The sequence below is a fragment of the Thamnophis elegans genome, chromosome 7, assembly GCF_009769535.1.
Source record: "Thamnophis elegans isolate rThaEle1 chromosome 7, rThaEle1.pri, whole genome shotgun sequence".
Lineage (NCBI taxonomy): Eukaryota > Metazoa > Chordata > Lepidosauria > Squamata > Colubridae > Thamnophis > Thamnophis elegans.
In genome coordinates this window covers 21348323-21362430 of record NC_045547.1, presented here as the reverse complement: position 1 = coordinate 21362430, position 14108 = coordinate 21348323, and the positions used below count along the sequence as shown (strand labels likewise).

At 40.3% G+C, this 14108-nt stretch overlaps 1 protein-coding gene across 3 annotated transcripts in view; it reads left to right on the top strand.

Annotated features, from left to right (window-relative positions):
• The window catches only part of AGK (acylglycerol kinase), a 48234-nt gene that overhangs the window by 20549 nt on the left and 13577 nt on the right, over positions 1-14108 (top strand). For all 3 annotated transcript variants that reach the window (XM_032221302.1, XM_032221303.1, XM_032221304.1), the window contains exons 5-11: positions 1698-1773; positions 2320-2412; positions 2934-2966; positions 7485-7579; positions 8976-9045; positions 10666-10745; positions 13125-13182. In XM_032221302.1, the coding sequence (XP_032077193.1) occupies positions 1698-1773; positions 2320-2412; positions 2934-2966; positions 7485-7579; positions 8976-9045; positions 10666-10745; positions 13125-13182 (505 nt within the window). The remainder of the gene's footprint in view (positions 1-1697; positions 1774-2319; positions 2413-2933; positions 2967-7484; positions 7580-8975; positions 9046-10665; positions 10746-13124; positions 13183-14108) is intronic.

Sequence of the window (14108 nt, the reverse complement as noted above, 5' to 3'; positions counted from 1 at the left end):
TCTCCATCAATTGTGTCTAGTAGCTATTAATATTTTCTTTGGGAAAATATAGTTTCCTGGTGCCCTCACCTTCCTGCTAATAAAAAAGATCTAACGCTGGAGTTCCACCATGAGTTAGTTTGCTTCTCAAAACAAATCAGCCCAGCAACTACATAAGTGATTATACTGTCACTTTTATTGTAGGTTCTGTAGCTTTACAACGGAGAAACTTGAGATCTCCCCACGAAAGTCTGAAAAAGGATGCAAGATCTTCCCATTAATAAGGAATGATACCCTAGATTATGCAAAATATGAAGATAATGGCTTCCTGCATGGGAAAGTGCCATGGACCTCTCAGTCAGTATTCAAGATACTAATCTTTATCCCAATGTTCCTGTACGAGCAGAAGTTTTTCATTATTTTAAATTCATCTATATGACAGGTTATACTACTGAATTTCATAGTCATCATCTGAAACGGGGCAAGTACAATAAAGAAATTTGAGGTTTATATTAAAGTAGTGCTTACAATCTCCCACTTTCGAGCCTGATGCCTTAACAAAACTGATTCTCTGAGATACGTTTAGGACAGGATAAAAACATACTTTAACTAATAAAGTATAATATCTATTGTTTGATATCATCATTGCCTAATATATTTCTCTGTTAATCTCCTTTCCCACAGATTTGTTTTTATTGATTAGAAATTGTCAATTACAGGCATTTTAGAAGCTGTAGACTGATGACTCATTTGACATATAAAGAGAAATGTCAAATAGCCATTGGGTTTAACTGATAAAACAAGACTGGATCCCTTAGATGATGATGGCTTCTGTTTGGTTACCTTGGCTGCTAGATTTTGCTAGGAACATATTGTATATCTTGATGATGATGATGATGATGATGATGATGATGATGATGATGATGATGATGATTTGGTTAATCTTTGGTGAGATTCACAGCCTTTGGGGCTGGTTGGTAGCTCAACAGCTCAAGTCCTAAGGACCTAGGAACTGTTAAGGTAACGTAAGAAGATATAAGCTGTTCCAAGTAGGGTGGGTTTATTGTTGTTGTTGTTGTTGTTGTTATTATTATTATTATTATTATTATTATTATTAAGAATTAGCTGATAACCAGCGCTGCCCAGGTATTTATTTATCCCAACCCTCCTTCCATGAACGTTGCTGTAATTTCTAATGTTGGATTTTCTCCCCTACTAGAGGAAACCCCCTTATAGTGTACTGTGAAGCCATTACCATGGCAACTCCACTGCATGGTACAGTAGAAGCCATTTTATGGCAATGCGGTAGAATCCATTTAAAGGCACAACAGGCTGTATCTTAACAGAACACATGCCCCAAGTGATGTTGGGAGTGTCTTACCCCCACAGTATTTGTTTCCAGAGAGTAAGTCATCTGTATACCAAGTTTGGTTGAAATTGCTCGAGGTGTTTCAGAGTTATGCTGGAACATACACACACAAACATACAACCATTTAGATGATAGATAGATAGATAGATAGATAGATAGATAGATAGATAGATAGATAGATAGATAGATAGATAGATAGATGATAGATAGATAGATAGATAGATAGATAGATAGATAGATGATAGATAGATAGATAGATAGATAGATAGATAGATAGATAGATATCTGCTTTAACACAACTGATTTGAACAAAAAAACTCATAAATTGTCTGTCCTTTTTCCTTTCTAGCAAAGCCAGAACTCTTTTTGAAAAGAATGCAGCTCCAATTCTTCACTTATCTGGTCTGGATGTGACTGTGGTGAAGGTAAAAACTAAAAAGAGTTTTGCAGTATCTCTTTCTGGGAGAAAAAAATTCCTCTTTTGGTATATTTTAGCTGCAACTCAGTTTTTCCTAGGGGAAAAAAAGAAACAAACCCTACTTGATACTTGCTATTTAAAAAATAAATAAAAATAAACCATATCTTTTTTTAAGGAAAAAGCTAAGTCTTTAATTATCAATTAAATTATCTTAAGGACAGATGTAATATAGTATTTTGGAGTATCAGCTATTTATCCCAGCATGCAAGCAGAATATTGATAATTCTGCCTTACGAAGCAGAATTTTAAAAAAAACTGCTACGAAGTATTTGAGATTGGTTGAGAATAGTATTTTGCCTCTTTCAAAATATATTCATTGGGAAGGCTTGAGTTTGGTGATGAGGTTGTTAACAATGAAAGGAAGGGAAAACTTGTAATTGTTAAGCTGTGCTGAGCTAGTGAAGGTTATATGAAGAAAATATTACGTGGCTTTTCGTTTGAAGCAGGAGAGTGTTAAATGCAATGTGTTTCTGTGACCTTTCTGGCAACTCAGACAGATCATGAAGGGCAAGCAAAGAAGTTGTTGGAACTGATGGAAAACACCAATATGATCATCATTGCAGGAGGAGATGGAACAGTGCAAGAGGTACTGTAAGGATTTTCCTACCCATCTTTTCTCCAGCACCTCATCTATAATGAAAACTTTTAATTTTTGATTATAAGTTATAATCTTAATATATGACACCTTTGGGTTAATGTAAACTTTCGAGTTATCACTAGAAGAGATTATCTGTTCTCTAGGTTTGCAGATTATCTCAACCTATAGGCCCACATACACAAGACATGTTCAGAAACTTGAAGAGCCATGGTGGTGCGGTGGTTAGAATGCAGTACTGCAGGCCACTTCTGCTGATTACTGGCTGCCTGCAGTTTGGCAGTTCGAATCTTACCAGGCTCAAGGTTGACTCAGCCTTCCATCCTTCTGAGGTCGGTAAAATGAGGACCCAGATTGTTGGGGGCAACATGCTAACTTTGTAAACTGCTTAGAGAGGGCTGTAAAGCACTGTGAAGTGGTATATTAGTCTAAGTGCTATTATGTGTGCCTGCATATTTGTGTTTAAAAGAAGTCTTTCTCCTTCCTTCCTTCCTTCCTTCCTTCCTTTTTAGGTTATAACTGGGCTTCTCCGAAGAGCAGATGAGGTAAGGTATATATTTCCTGGGCAAACTTAATTTCAAAATTCTATCCTGAAAGTTTTATAGTCAGTAATTATTACTTGTTCATATTAAATTGTAAGCCCTACTTATTTCTTGGTGTTTCACCTAGCTTTCATCAGTTGTACCTGAACTGGTACATTTGTACTCCTGATTGTCTTCCTGATTCTTAATGATGGAAGTGGAGGTTGTTATGATGGAATTCCGTTCCATATGTGAGGGAGAACATTAGACTGGAGCCCAAATGCTAGTATTTCTGTGTGCAGAAACATTGTTCTTATATGACCCTTAATCTTTAGTTTAGTTTAGTTTAGTTTAGTTTAGTTTTGCTTAGTTTTGCTTAGCTTAGCTTAGCTTAGCTTATTGTCATTGCACATCATAAACGAAATTAAATGCCATCTTCAGTGTACATTATAACTATAAAAGTAAAAACACAAACACACATCCTTCACATATTATATATTTGAAATTGAAAACCCGAAATTGCAATGAAATAACTTTGAAATGAAACAAAGTAGAAAACTATCATCTTATGGAAACTTTGCCAAAAGTGAATTAGCTTTTGATAAATTCCAGATAAATGTAATGGAATCCTAGAATATCTCATTGCACTTAAGAGAAACGTCAGAACAGGAATCCACCATACAGGCAGAACATAATGAAATGAAGTTGTTCCCGATTGGCAAAACAATGTAATAAGGCTGTGGCTCTTCCCTAATATAATTTATATGCTGCATATACCGTATTTTTCAGAGTATAAGACGCACCGGAGTATAAGACGCACCAAAGTTTTGAAGAGGCAAATAAAAAAAAAATTGCACTCTGCAAACCTTCCAAAAACGGCCCGTTTTTCGTGAAAACGGGCCACGTTTTTTTTTTCAAAAAAAGGGCATGAATAGCCCTTAGGAAGCTTGTAGAGTGCTCCTGGGGGGATGGGGGGGAAATGAGCAAAGAATGGCCCATTTTTTGTGAAAACTGGCCAGTTTTTGTCAAAAAAGGGGCCTGGATAGCCTTTAGGAGGCTTATAGAGTGCTCCTGGTGGCTGAGGGGGGCAAAATTGAGCAAAAAATGCTCCGTTTTTCACTCATTTCTGCCCTCCCCAGCCCCCAGGATCTCTCTGAAAGCCTTCTAAAAGCTATGCATGGTCATTTTGCTGAAGGGGGTCGGGTTTCAAGAGGCAAAAATGCTGTATTCAGTGTATAAGATTTTCAACCTCTTTTTTGAGGGGAAAAAGGTGCGTCGTATATTCCGAAATATACAGGTATATTAAGGGAATCGAGATTGGAATAAATTGGGTGTAGTTTTGAATAAACTTACTTCATCTGTAGCCTTGAATCACTGCCTGGGGGACTTCCACTTCTAATATCAGTTAAGAGAACCTTGAGGATATATGGGCTTTACATCAAGAATTTCAGCTTATTATTAACATAACTTATTCCATTTTTATTAGAATTTTACCCTCTCCAACAGAGAAGGAGGCATTTTAATCATTCAGTCAAATATTTGAAGAGATCATTAGCAACTAGAACTACACAGCTGCTGTGTAGAGCTGTGATCAATGGAGAGACACAATTATGTTTCAGAATTGATGCAAACAATCATATTTCAGTTTGGAAAAAAAAATCTTTTAAAAAAACCTAGTCAAATGTTATAGTATGTTGGATGTGTTCACCACCTTGAGTTATTTGTAAAAAATAATAAAAGGCAAGATACAGATAATTAAATAAATTCTGCTGTGGCAGTTTGCCAAAGACCATTATTAAGTCCTTTCATCTATTCCACATTTAGATAAGATAGTTAACTTTATTGTCATGTTTTTATTGTGAGCATGCATACACACACATCACTGTCTATTTTGAATACATAGCGGAAAGAGGTAATTTGAGAGTTCATAAGGTTGATGCTATATTTACCCAATGAAAACATTGTTGGATAAATAAACAATGGGTCCATGGTGTACCTGGATTGTCATCAATGCAGGATGACACAACAACTCTTTTGTTTCTTGGGAACAAGCAGCATGGTATCCTCTTGGATAGGTCCTGTTCTTTTGTTTGCATTATGGTGCAAAAGTGAAATTCAAGTGGCAGTTTAAAAAAAAAAAACTTTTGAAGCCATAAACTCATCTTCATTAGGTAGCTTTAACATCTTTAGTGCCAGTTAGTATCTACTTTAATTTACCAATGATTATAGGCTGATTTTAGAAACTGAGGAGCATCGTTTCAATAACCTTGATCAGAGTTCACATCGGCACAGTCTAATTTTGCTTGGTGCTTAAATGTTCCTGAAGCTATATAGTAGAGGAGATACATGTTCTTTGCACTGTCTTCTCCCAGCCACTTGGAAAACATATCTTGCCCTTTATCCTATTTCTGTGAAGGTACTCAATTTCATTGAGGGCTGCACCAGGGCTGTGGTTGACCTCGAGGTGCTGGGGGGGGGGGCATGGCCAACTGGGAGGGCATGGCCAGATTGACGCCACTCCCCAAATTGCTGGCATGTTTCCTCTTCACACTTGGTAGACCAGGTCGAAGCCACACTGGCCCAATATTTTCTCTTTGCACTGGGTAAACCAGGCCGAAGTGACGTGGGCAGACCAGACTTAAGTGACACGGGCCAGCCCCTTACATTTTCCAGACTGGCCCCATGGGCGGATCCAACCACATCACAGGCCACATCCAGCCTTGTGTTTGACACGCCTGAACTAGATTATATATCGCCACTGCTTAGGAACTTCCTCCACATATTACTTTTTTGTTTAGTTGGGGTGGCATTGAAGTATTTTTCATAAATGCTCACTCTTTTTTCCAACTTTACCTTGTATAATAAAGTGTCACAGTGTTATTTCCTGCAGCCCAAAATTATTCTGCGCAACGGCATTCTGGAAATGCAGGTCTTAGTCCCAGGTAACATCCTGTCTAATTAACTCCCTGGTCAGAAAGACAAGAAAGCCAGACTTCCCCATCGTGAGGTAGGAGAAGAAAATCAATCGAGGAAGGGGGCTGCAGTAGAGAATTTAATAATAGGGAAGTGTGTAGGCAGAAATGACGGAAAACCATAATGAAATAAATTAGATTTTTGAGAAATGGTGCCGCAAGCTGAAGTAATCTGAAGAGATTCAGGATACTGTGGTTACAGGGTCATTAAACTTGATTTGCTACAACTCCTCAAAGAGCACAGCTTATGATACTACAAGGCAGTGTTGTTGAACCTTTTCGGCACCAAGTTTACAAATGGGAGTGTGTGTGTGTGTGTGTGTGTGTGTGTGTGTGTGTGTGTGTGTCGGAAACTGGAAGAGCAGCTTCCCGGTGCGCATGCGCATGCTGGGAAGATGATCTTCTGGTTTCCGGCTCTTGCATGCCCACTGGCCAACTGGTCTTCCAGTTTCCGGCGCGCATGCGCACGTGAAAACCAGCAGCCCAGCATGGATGTGTGCCCTTGTTCTTCTGTGTTCCTGCACACCGGCCAGCTGGTCTTGATTTACAACAGTTCGTTTAGTGGCCCTTTGAAGTTACAACAGCACTGAAAAAAGGAACTTAATTGCAGCTTCTCACAGTCACGTGATTAAAATGCAGATGCTTGACAGCTGCCTCGCATTTATGATGGTTGTAGCGTCCCAGAGTCACATGATCCCTTTTGCAACCTTCTGACAAGCAATGACAATGGGGAAGCCATATTCACTTAACAACCGTTTTAACTGACTTAACCACTGCAGTGATTCACTTAACAACCGTGGCAAGAAAAATTGTAAAATGGGGCAAAACTCACTTAACAAATTTCTCCCTCAGCAACCTAAATTTTGGCCTCAATTGTGAGGGCTACCTGTATATCCAGGGAAATCAGGACTGCATTTGAAACTTTAAATTCTAAACCATGACTCAACATGTGATCCCCCCCCTTTTTTTTAAATGAAATCACTCCTGTATCCATTCTGTGCCCCCTTCTGTTCTTTCCCTCTAATCCAGTTGACAGAGATAAAGATCCATTTGCAAATCTATGTGTTTAAAAAGAGTTGGTTAATTGTATATTCATGTTCAACCAGCTTTATTGCCAGGGTGCTGCTGAACTTTCATTTTTTACTGGAGAATTGCAATGCTTTGAATTACAGTGTTTATTTTTGTCTCTACTCTGCTTGGAGACCAACAAGGCCTAAATGTTTTCTCTGTGCCCCAAATGCTACCTTCCACTTTATTATCGATCCCTGGTTCCCTGATGGAATCATACCTTGATTAGGGCACGTGTGCCAGCTTTCCATCACAATGTGCCTAATGATTACCAAAGCCTGCTTTGGAACCAGTTGACGCTTGGAGGGCTGTCAAAATAACCTATTATTCTGAGCCGTTCTTTGCCACGGTCTCTCAGGAAGAGCCTGCCTGTTGCATCCCATGGAGAATAGGTGGAGGGAGGGGGGGGGTTGAATGGGATGATATTAAGCAAAATTGTTTAATATTCCCGAAAAAGGGACTTGGATTAAGTCGATGGGGCTTGCTTTGTTCTTGTTCCCAGGCAACTTTCAGTAAAATTCCCATCGGATTCATTCCTCTTGGAAAAACCAGCACTTTAAGTCATACGCTTTATGCTAAGAATGATAACCAAGTCCAGTAAGTATGAATTCATGGTGACATCGATGGAAAATCCATTTACTTTTTAATTACTTTTTTAAAAAAGCATGTTTCATTTTTAATCTATTTGTATTTCGACCTTCCTTTAAAAAGAGTTTTGTATGATATGGACTTTTCTAGCAATATTGTGAAATCTGTTGTTCTGAAAGAGTGCCTCTCTCTGCTTCTTAAATGAAGATACAAAACTCCATCTGACAGCTTAAAACCTATTATGAAGATCACACAAAGGCTTAATGTGTTTTGCTTGCTTTTGGCTTGGTATGTTTTACAAAACCAATCTCTCCCCACCGCCCTTCCATCTCTCTGATACCAGCTTGTTGACCTTGCTGAAGTCCCTGTTCTGACCGAGGCTTCCCAAGAGCATGAAGCAAACTCCTTGTCCTGACAAAAAACCCTTTTATTAATTGACTGTGAATTCTGTTCATTCCCATCCAGCAAAGTCTTTTTCAATGGAGGATTTACAGTCACAGACCTTATCTGGCTTGGAGAGCTGACGGGCCAATATCTGCAAACCTTGGCAAGGAGTCTTGGAGAGTCACGAACCAATTAAGCGAACTTATTGTCTCCTGCAAACTCCACTCCCCTTTTGCTCCTTTTTTATTTCCTCTGGGAGGGGGCCATTCATCGTCCATCTGTGGCCTTACTCCCAAGTCGACCCCTGTTCTTTAGCTGTTCCCTTCATTTGGCAACTCTGCGCATGTGCACACTGGGAACAGGATCCAGCTGTTCGTCTGCCTCACTGATGTCTGACTCTGAAGACAGCTGATAACTGGCATACAGCTCTGCCCCCAACACAGAGCCCTCATCAGAGCCTTCCCCAGACTTCAGGACTGGCCCATGTTCCTCCTCAACCTCCGAATCTGCTTCCAGCTCTGCTGGTGGGCCAGAATAGCCCCTCTCAAGTTATTGAAGGCCATGTCTTTTTGTAACAAGAGCAATGTCATTCATGACCTGATTAGGGATAAAGAGGGTATTACTGACATAGGTGAGTTAAGGAGGGAGGGAGATGTCTGAGAAAGATCCACATGGTTTTCATAAGTTGCAGCAGCCTCAACTCCAAGATGTCAGTGTAGGAGAATAATACTTCTCTATCAGATCCTGATAGACACCTGCGATAGCGCTCATGCGCATGCTTTTGGCACCTGAAGTGAAAAAGGTTCACCATCACTGTACTAGTAGATAGTTAGAAGATGCTAATTATATCACGCTAGGCTGACACTCACTTGATCCCAAGGCCCTCAACACTGATCAGTAGCAGCGTTCCCAATTCTGCTACCAAAGATGTTTTAATTGGTGATGGATTTTACTACCATATGTGTAAAAGCTACATACTGCCGCTTGACTTCTTATTTTATTCTCTGTTTTTTCCCCTAAGGTGTATCACTGATGCCACGTTGTCCATACTGAGAGGAGAGACAGTTCAACTTGACGTACTGCAGATTAAGGTAGCAATATTTCATTTGTAAATGTTGTAGTTGGGAACGTTATTTTTGTTTCTACACCTGCACGTTCTTATTTTGGGTCATATGCCGTTCTGATTACTTATTTTTGATAGAGCCAGTTAGCCTGAAATAGCTTGTTTAAAGTCCACAAGAGTAATATATGTATGGCAAAAGAATGGTTAAGGCATGCTTACAATACTACTATAATATGAATAATATTACATATACCAGGGGTGCCAAACTCAATTTAGATGCGGGCCGCATCAGGGTTGTGGTTGACCTTGGGGGGCTGGGGTGGGTGTGGCCATGTCAACATCACTAGTGTCAGGTGACACCTGTGGGGGCCTGGGCGGTGCTGTGGGGATCCATTGTCTCCAGTGGAGGAAAGTGAGAGCAGAACGAGCGCCAAACCCTTGTACACTAGAGCAGTGGTCTCCAACCTTGGCAACTTTAAGACCTGTGGACTTCAACTCCCAGAGTTCCTCAGCCAGCAAGCTGGCTGAGGAACTCTGGGAGTTGAAGTCCACAGGTCTTAAAGTTGCCAAGGTTGGAGACCACTGCCCTAGAGGAGCCTTGCTGTCCATCTCAGGCTATGCAAAGGACCCCAGGATGGCAGTGCGGGTCGGTCCTCTGCTGTTTCCAGGGCAGCTCCGTGGGCCAGATCTAACCACATCACGGGCCTGATGCAGCCCACGGGCCTTGAGTTTGACACCTCCGACCTATATGAAACACAGTTGCATTCATATAGGTAGCACAAGGTATTTGCTTTATTATTTAGCTCAGCAATTCTACTTTTAATGTTTTAGTTATTGGTGCAGTTAACATTGCCCACTGCCAAAGTACACAATGATTTCATTCTATGAAGGCATATCTGGCTATCTATTTTTGACTTACCTGCTTCATACGGTGAAAATAGTAGCCCGGGAGGAAAGGAAAGGAAGAGAAGGAAGAAGAGGAAGAGAATCCTTTTATTTCAGCAAGGCACATCAAGCAAAGTTGCTAAATGATCTGTTTTGCTTTTTCTTCACTAAACGAAATTGGTGGAAAAGAGGGAGCTAAACTCAGTTTGCATTAATTTATTATAACCTATCATTCTTTAAGAAGGACGCAATGGCTAAGTGTCTTAAGACGCTGAGCTTATCAATCAGAAACGTCAGCAGTTCGGCGGTTTGAATCCCTAGCGCCACGTAACGGAGTGAGCTCCCATTACTTGTCCCAGCTTCTGCCAACCTAGCAGTTCGAAAGCATGTAAAAATGCAAGTAGGAAAATAGGGATCACTTTGGTGGGAAGGTAACAGCTTTCCATGCCCTTCGGCATTTAGTCATGACGGCCACATGAAGACGGTGCTGGCTTTTAGGCTTTGAAACAGAGATGACCACTGCCCCCTAGAGTTGGGAACAACTAGCACATATGTGCAAGGAGAACATTTACCTTTTATCATTCTTTTCTATCAACCTGCTGGGGTAACATACAATGGTCAGCATTTGTAATTTGTATTTTTAACCTACAGCCATACACATTTATTCTGCTGATGCTGCTATCACTAGATGAATGTGATGTAAAGGTTTGGCTGCCTCTGTATAAAATGTGATTTCTGTTTTTGCGTTTTCCTTTATGGAAAGGGGAACAAAGAACAGCCAGTGTTTGCTGTCAGTGGCTTACGGTGGGGCTCTTACAGAGATGCAGGAGCAAAAGTCAGCAAGTAAGTAAATGTTTTGCTCTAACCTGTATTTTACCTCTTATCTTTTCTCCTGTATGTTACTTCCATTGAGATATTGTTCCAAATCCATTGTTACCAACCTATTCTGTCTCCTCTGGTTCTCATTCCATAAGTTTCTTGGATATAGTTCTGCAACTCTGATGATTAATTCCTTATTCTCAAGGCTCTGCTCTTCTCCCTCTTGAGAAAGAGATTGAGTCATAGTATTTCCCAAGAGCCTCCGTAATTGATAACATATAGTAACTTTCTAGTTACTTGACAGGGACTGCATGAAACGGATTTGTGGTTTCTACATAGTGGCCCTCTATGTATAATCTGTAATCACAAAACCATCTGATATCCATTGAATCATCCATGATCATCTGGATAATATCTACTTTTGACCCTGATGGGATTGATAATGATATATAGCCACCCATACAATATAGGAGTATAGTCCCAAAGGTGCATTTTTCAGGAGGCAAATGGACTTTCTTGTTTTTTCTTTGAAGATGTTTCGCTTCTCATCCAAGAAGCTTCTTCAGTTCTGGGGAATGGAAGGATTTATATTCCTTGCAGATAGCTGGTCATTTGCATCCTTTAGAGGGTGGTTGAAGCACTTGGAGGCTTATCTGTGTCCTCAGGGTCACCTGAGTAGTGCTCCTGATTCCTGTAGTCTGAAATTTTCCCCCCTTCTAGCTAAAAGTCTGTAGAGATTCTCAAATCATCCAGGCCATCGTTGTCCCAAAGGTGCTTTTTCAGGAGGCAACTGGACTTTCTTTTCTTTTCTTTCCTTTCCCTTTCTTTCTTCCTTTCTTTCTTCCTTCCTTCCTTCTTTTTTACTTTCTTTCTTACTTACTTATAAGAAAGTCCAGTTTTTCTCCTGAAAAAGCACCTCCATGGATGGCTGAGAATCTCTATACACTTACAGGAGTTTAGTGTTATAAGTGAGAAGCTATAGGTGTCACATGAAAACTCTCTATATAGCGTTCTACATGTATGAACCAGAATGGTTACCTCTCCCCCAAGACTGAGATGTACAGTTCACTATTGTTTTCCTCCTAAGTGCTCTCTGAAGAAATAGGTTCTTCCTCTCTAGCGAGCTATCTTCTGTTTAGCCTGTGATAACTGCTGATTTGCAGTAGATGTGGAATGGGAAGCACAATAGTCTGCTTTTAAAATTGACGCAAGGATGTTGTATGTAAACTGATTGTGTGACTCTTCTGAGAGACCGATTCAGGTCTATTGTTTTTGCTTTATTTTAATAGACTTTTTCCTGTTAAGACTTTTTCTCTTCACTTAAACTTTGCCGAAGCTGATTAAAGTTTTAAGATTCTAAACCACATAAATAGGAGCACGCTTTGCATGGAGGAATGCCCTTCCTTCTGCAACAGGAAGTCATCAGCTCAGTACACTTGCTTAGTAAGAGATAAAAGCAGGCTAGAAAAACCACCTTCTGTACAAATAGTATAAAAATAGCCATATATGCAATTAAGTATTGTAGTTCACTGGATTAAGCTGGGTATGACATGTTAGACTGCTACATTCAGATGACCTCTAGATGCCGTATTTTTTGGAGTATAAGATGCACCTTCCCCCCCCCCCCAAAAAAGAGGGTGAAAATCTATGTGCGTCTTATACATTAATACAGCATTTTTGGCCTACCAAAACTCCACCCCCTTTGAAAAAATGGACGTGCAGAGGGTTTGGGAGGCCTGCAAAGTGCTCCTGGGGGCTGGGGAGGGCAAAAATGAGCAAACAACGGGCTGTTTTTCCTTGTTTTTGCCCCCCTCCCAGCCTCCAGGAGCACTCTACAAGCCTCCCAAAGCCTCTGCAAGCCCCCCTCTTTTTTGTGAAAACAGGTCATTTTTTGCTAGTTTTTGGGCCCCACCAGCCCCCAAGAGCACTATAAGAGCCTCCAAAGCTCTGCATGCCCTTTTTATTTTTTGCAAAAAACGGCCCATTTTTGCAAAAAACTGGCCATTTTTTGTCTGTTTTACTCCCCCCCACCATCCCCCAGGAGTACTTTACAAGCCTCCAAAGTTCTGCATGCTCCCCCCACCTTTCAAAAAAAAAAACCAGGCGTGCAGAGGATTTGGGAGACCTGCGGAGTGCAAAAACATTTTTTTTTTAATTTATCTATTCAAAATCATGATGCCTTATACTCTGAAAAATACGCTAAGCCAGATTTTACCAAGCCACATCAGCATAAAGCCAGGGCCAATTGCATTCTCCCTTTTAATGTCTTTTTATTGTATATATCATGTACAAATATAAAACTGTAACAAATGCTTTTGATTAAAAAAAATGTGTTAAAAATGCTAATTGCTTTCCTTAGATCTCAGTTTTGCTTCTTTTTGTTTTTGTTTTGTTATGTTCCAGATACTGGTTTCTGGGACCTCTGAAAATCCAGGCAGCCCATTTTTTTAGCACATTAAAGGTAATTATTATCAATAATGCAATATTATTTCATTGCTGGAAACTTTAAAAAAAGAGTCATCTTTCTGTACATCTAGTTCTTTGTCACCCAATGGTCTTCTAAATGACAATGGCTATGGATAATGAAATATTTGTTCTCCTCTCCCTTCCTCCCTCCAGCCCTAAGAAGCAAATATTTGGCACAAACTCTGTGATTCAGGAAGTAGTTACAAGTAATTCCAAAGGTGCTTTTTCAAGAGGCAGCTGGACGTCCTTGTTTTTCTTTGAAGACATTTTTCTTCTCATCCTCGAAGCTTCTTCAGCTCTGACTGGAGCAGTGGTGGGTTTCAAAATTTTTAGAACCTCTTCTGTAGGTGTGGCCTGCTTTGTGGGAGTGGCTTGCTGGCCATGTGATCGTGTGGGAGTGGCCAACTTGTAAAATGTGAAACTCACTTAACAACGCTTATAAAAATGTTGGCTCAGAAACTCTGGCATTTGAAGTACGCAAGTCTTAAAGACCCCTGCACCCCTAACCCTTTAGAAAAAAAATCCCCAGGAGTGTTCAAACTTGACAGCTTTAAGACTTGTGGACTTCAACTCCCAGAATTCCTCCTCTCGCTCTTCATCTTGATGATGTGCAGACGGGCGGGGGGAGGGAGCTGGAACCGGTTCTAAACGGCACTGTAGATTTGTGGAACCTTTTCTATAGAAGATGTTAGAACTGGCAGGAACCCACCTCTGGACTGGAGGGTGGGGAATGGAAGGATTTCATTCATTATATGAGTATAAATGGAATCCTTCCATTCCCCACCATCCAGCCAGAGCTGAAGAAGCTTTCTGGATGAGAAGAAAAACGTCTTCAAAGAAAAACAAGTTGCCTCTTGAAAAAGCACCTTTGGGACAACTACGGCCTGGATATCTGAAAATTTACATTGAGAATTTACAATA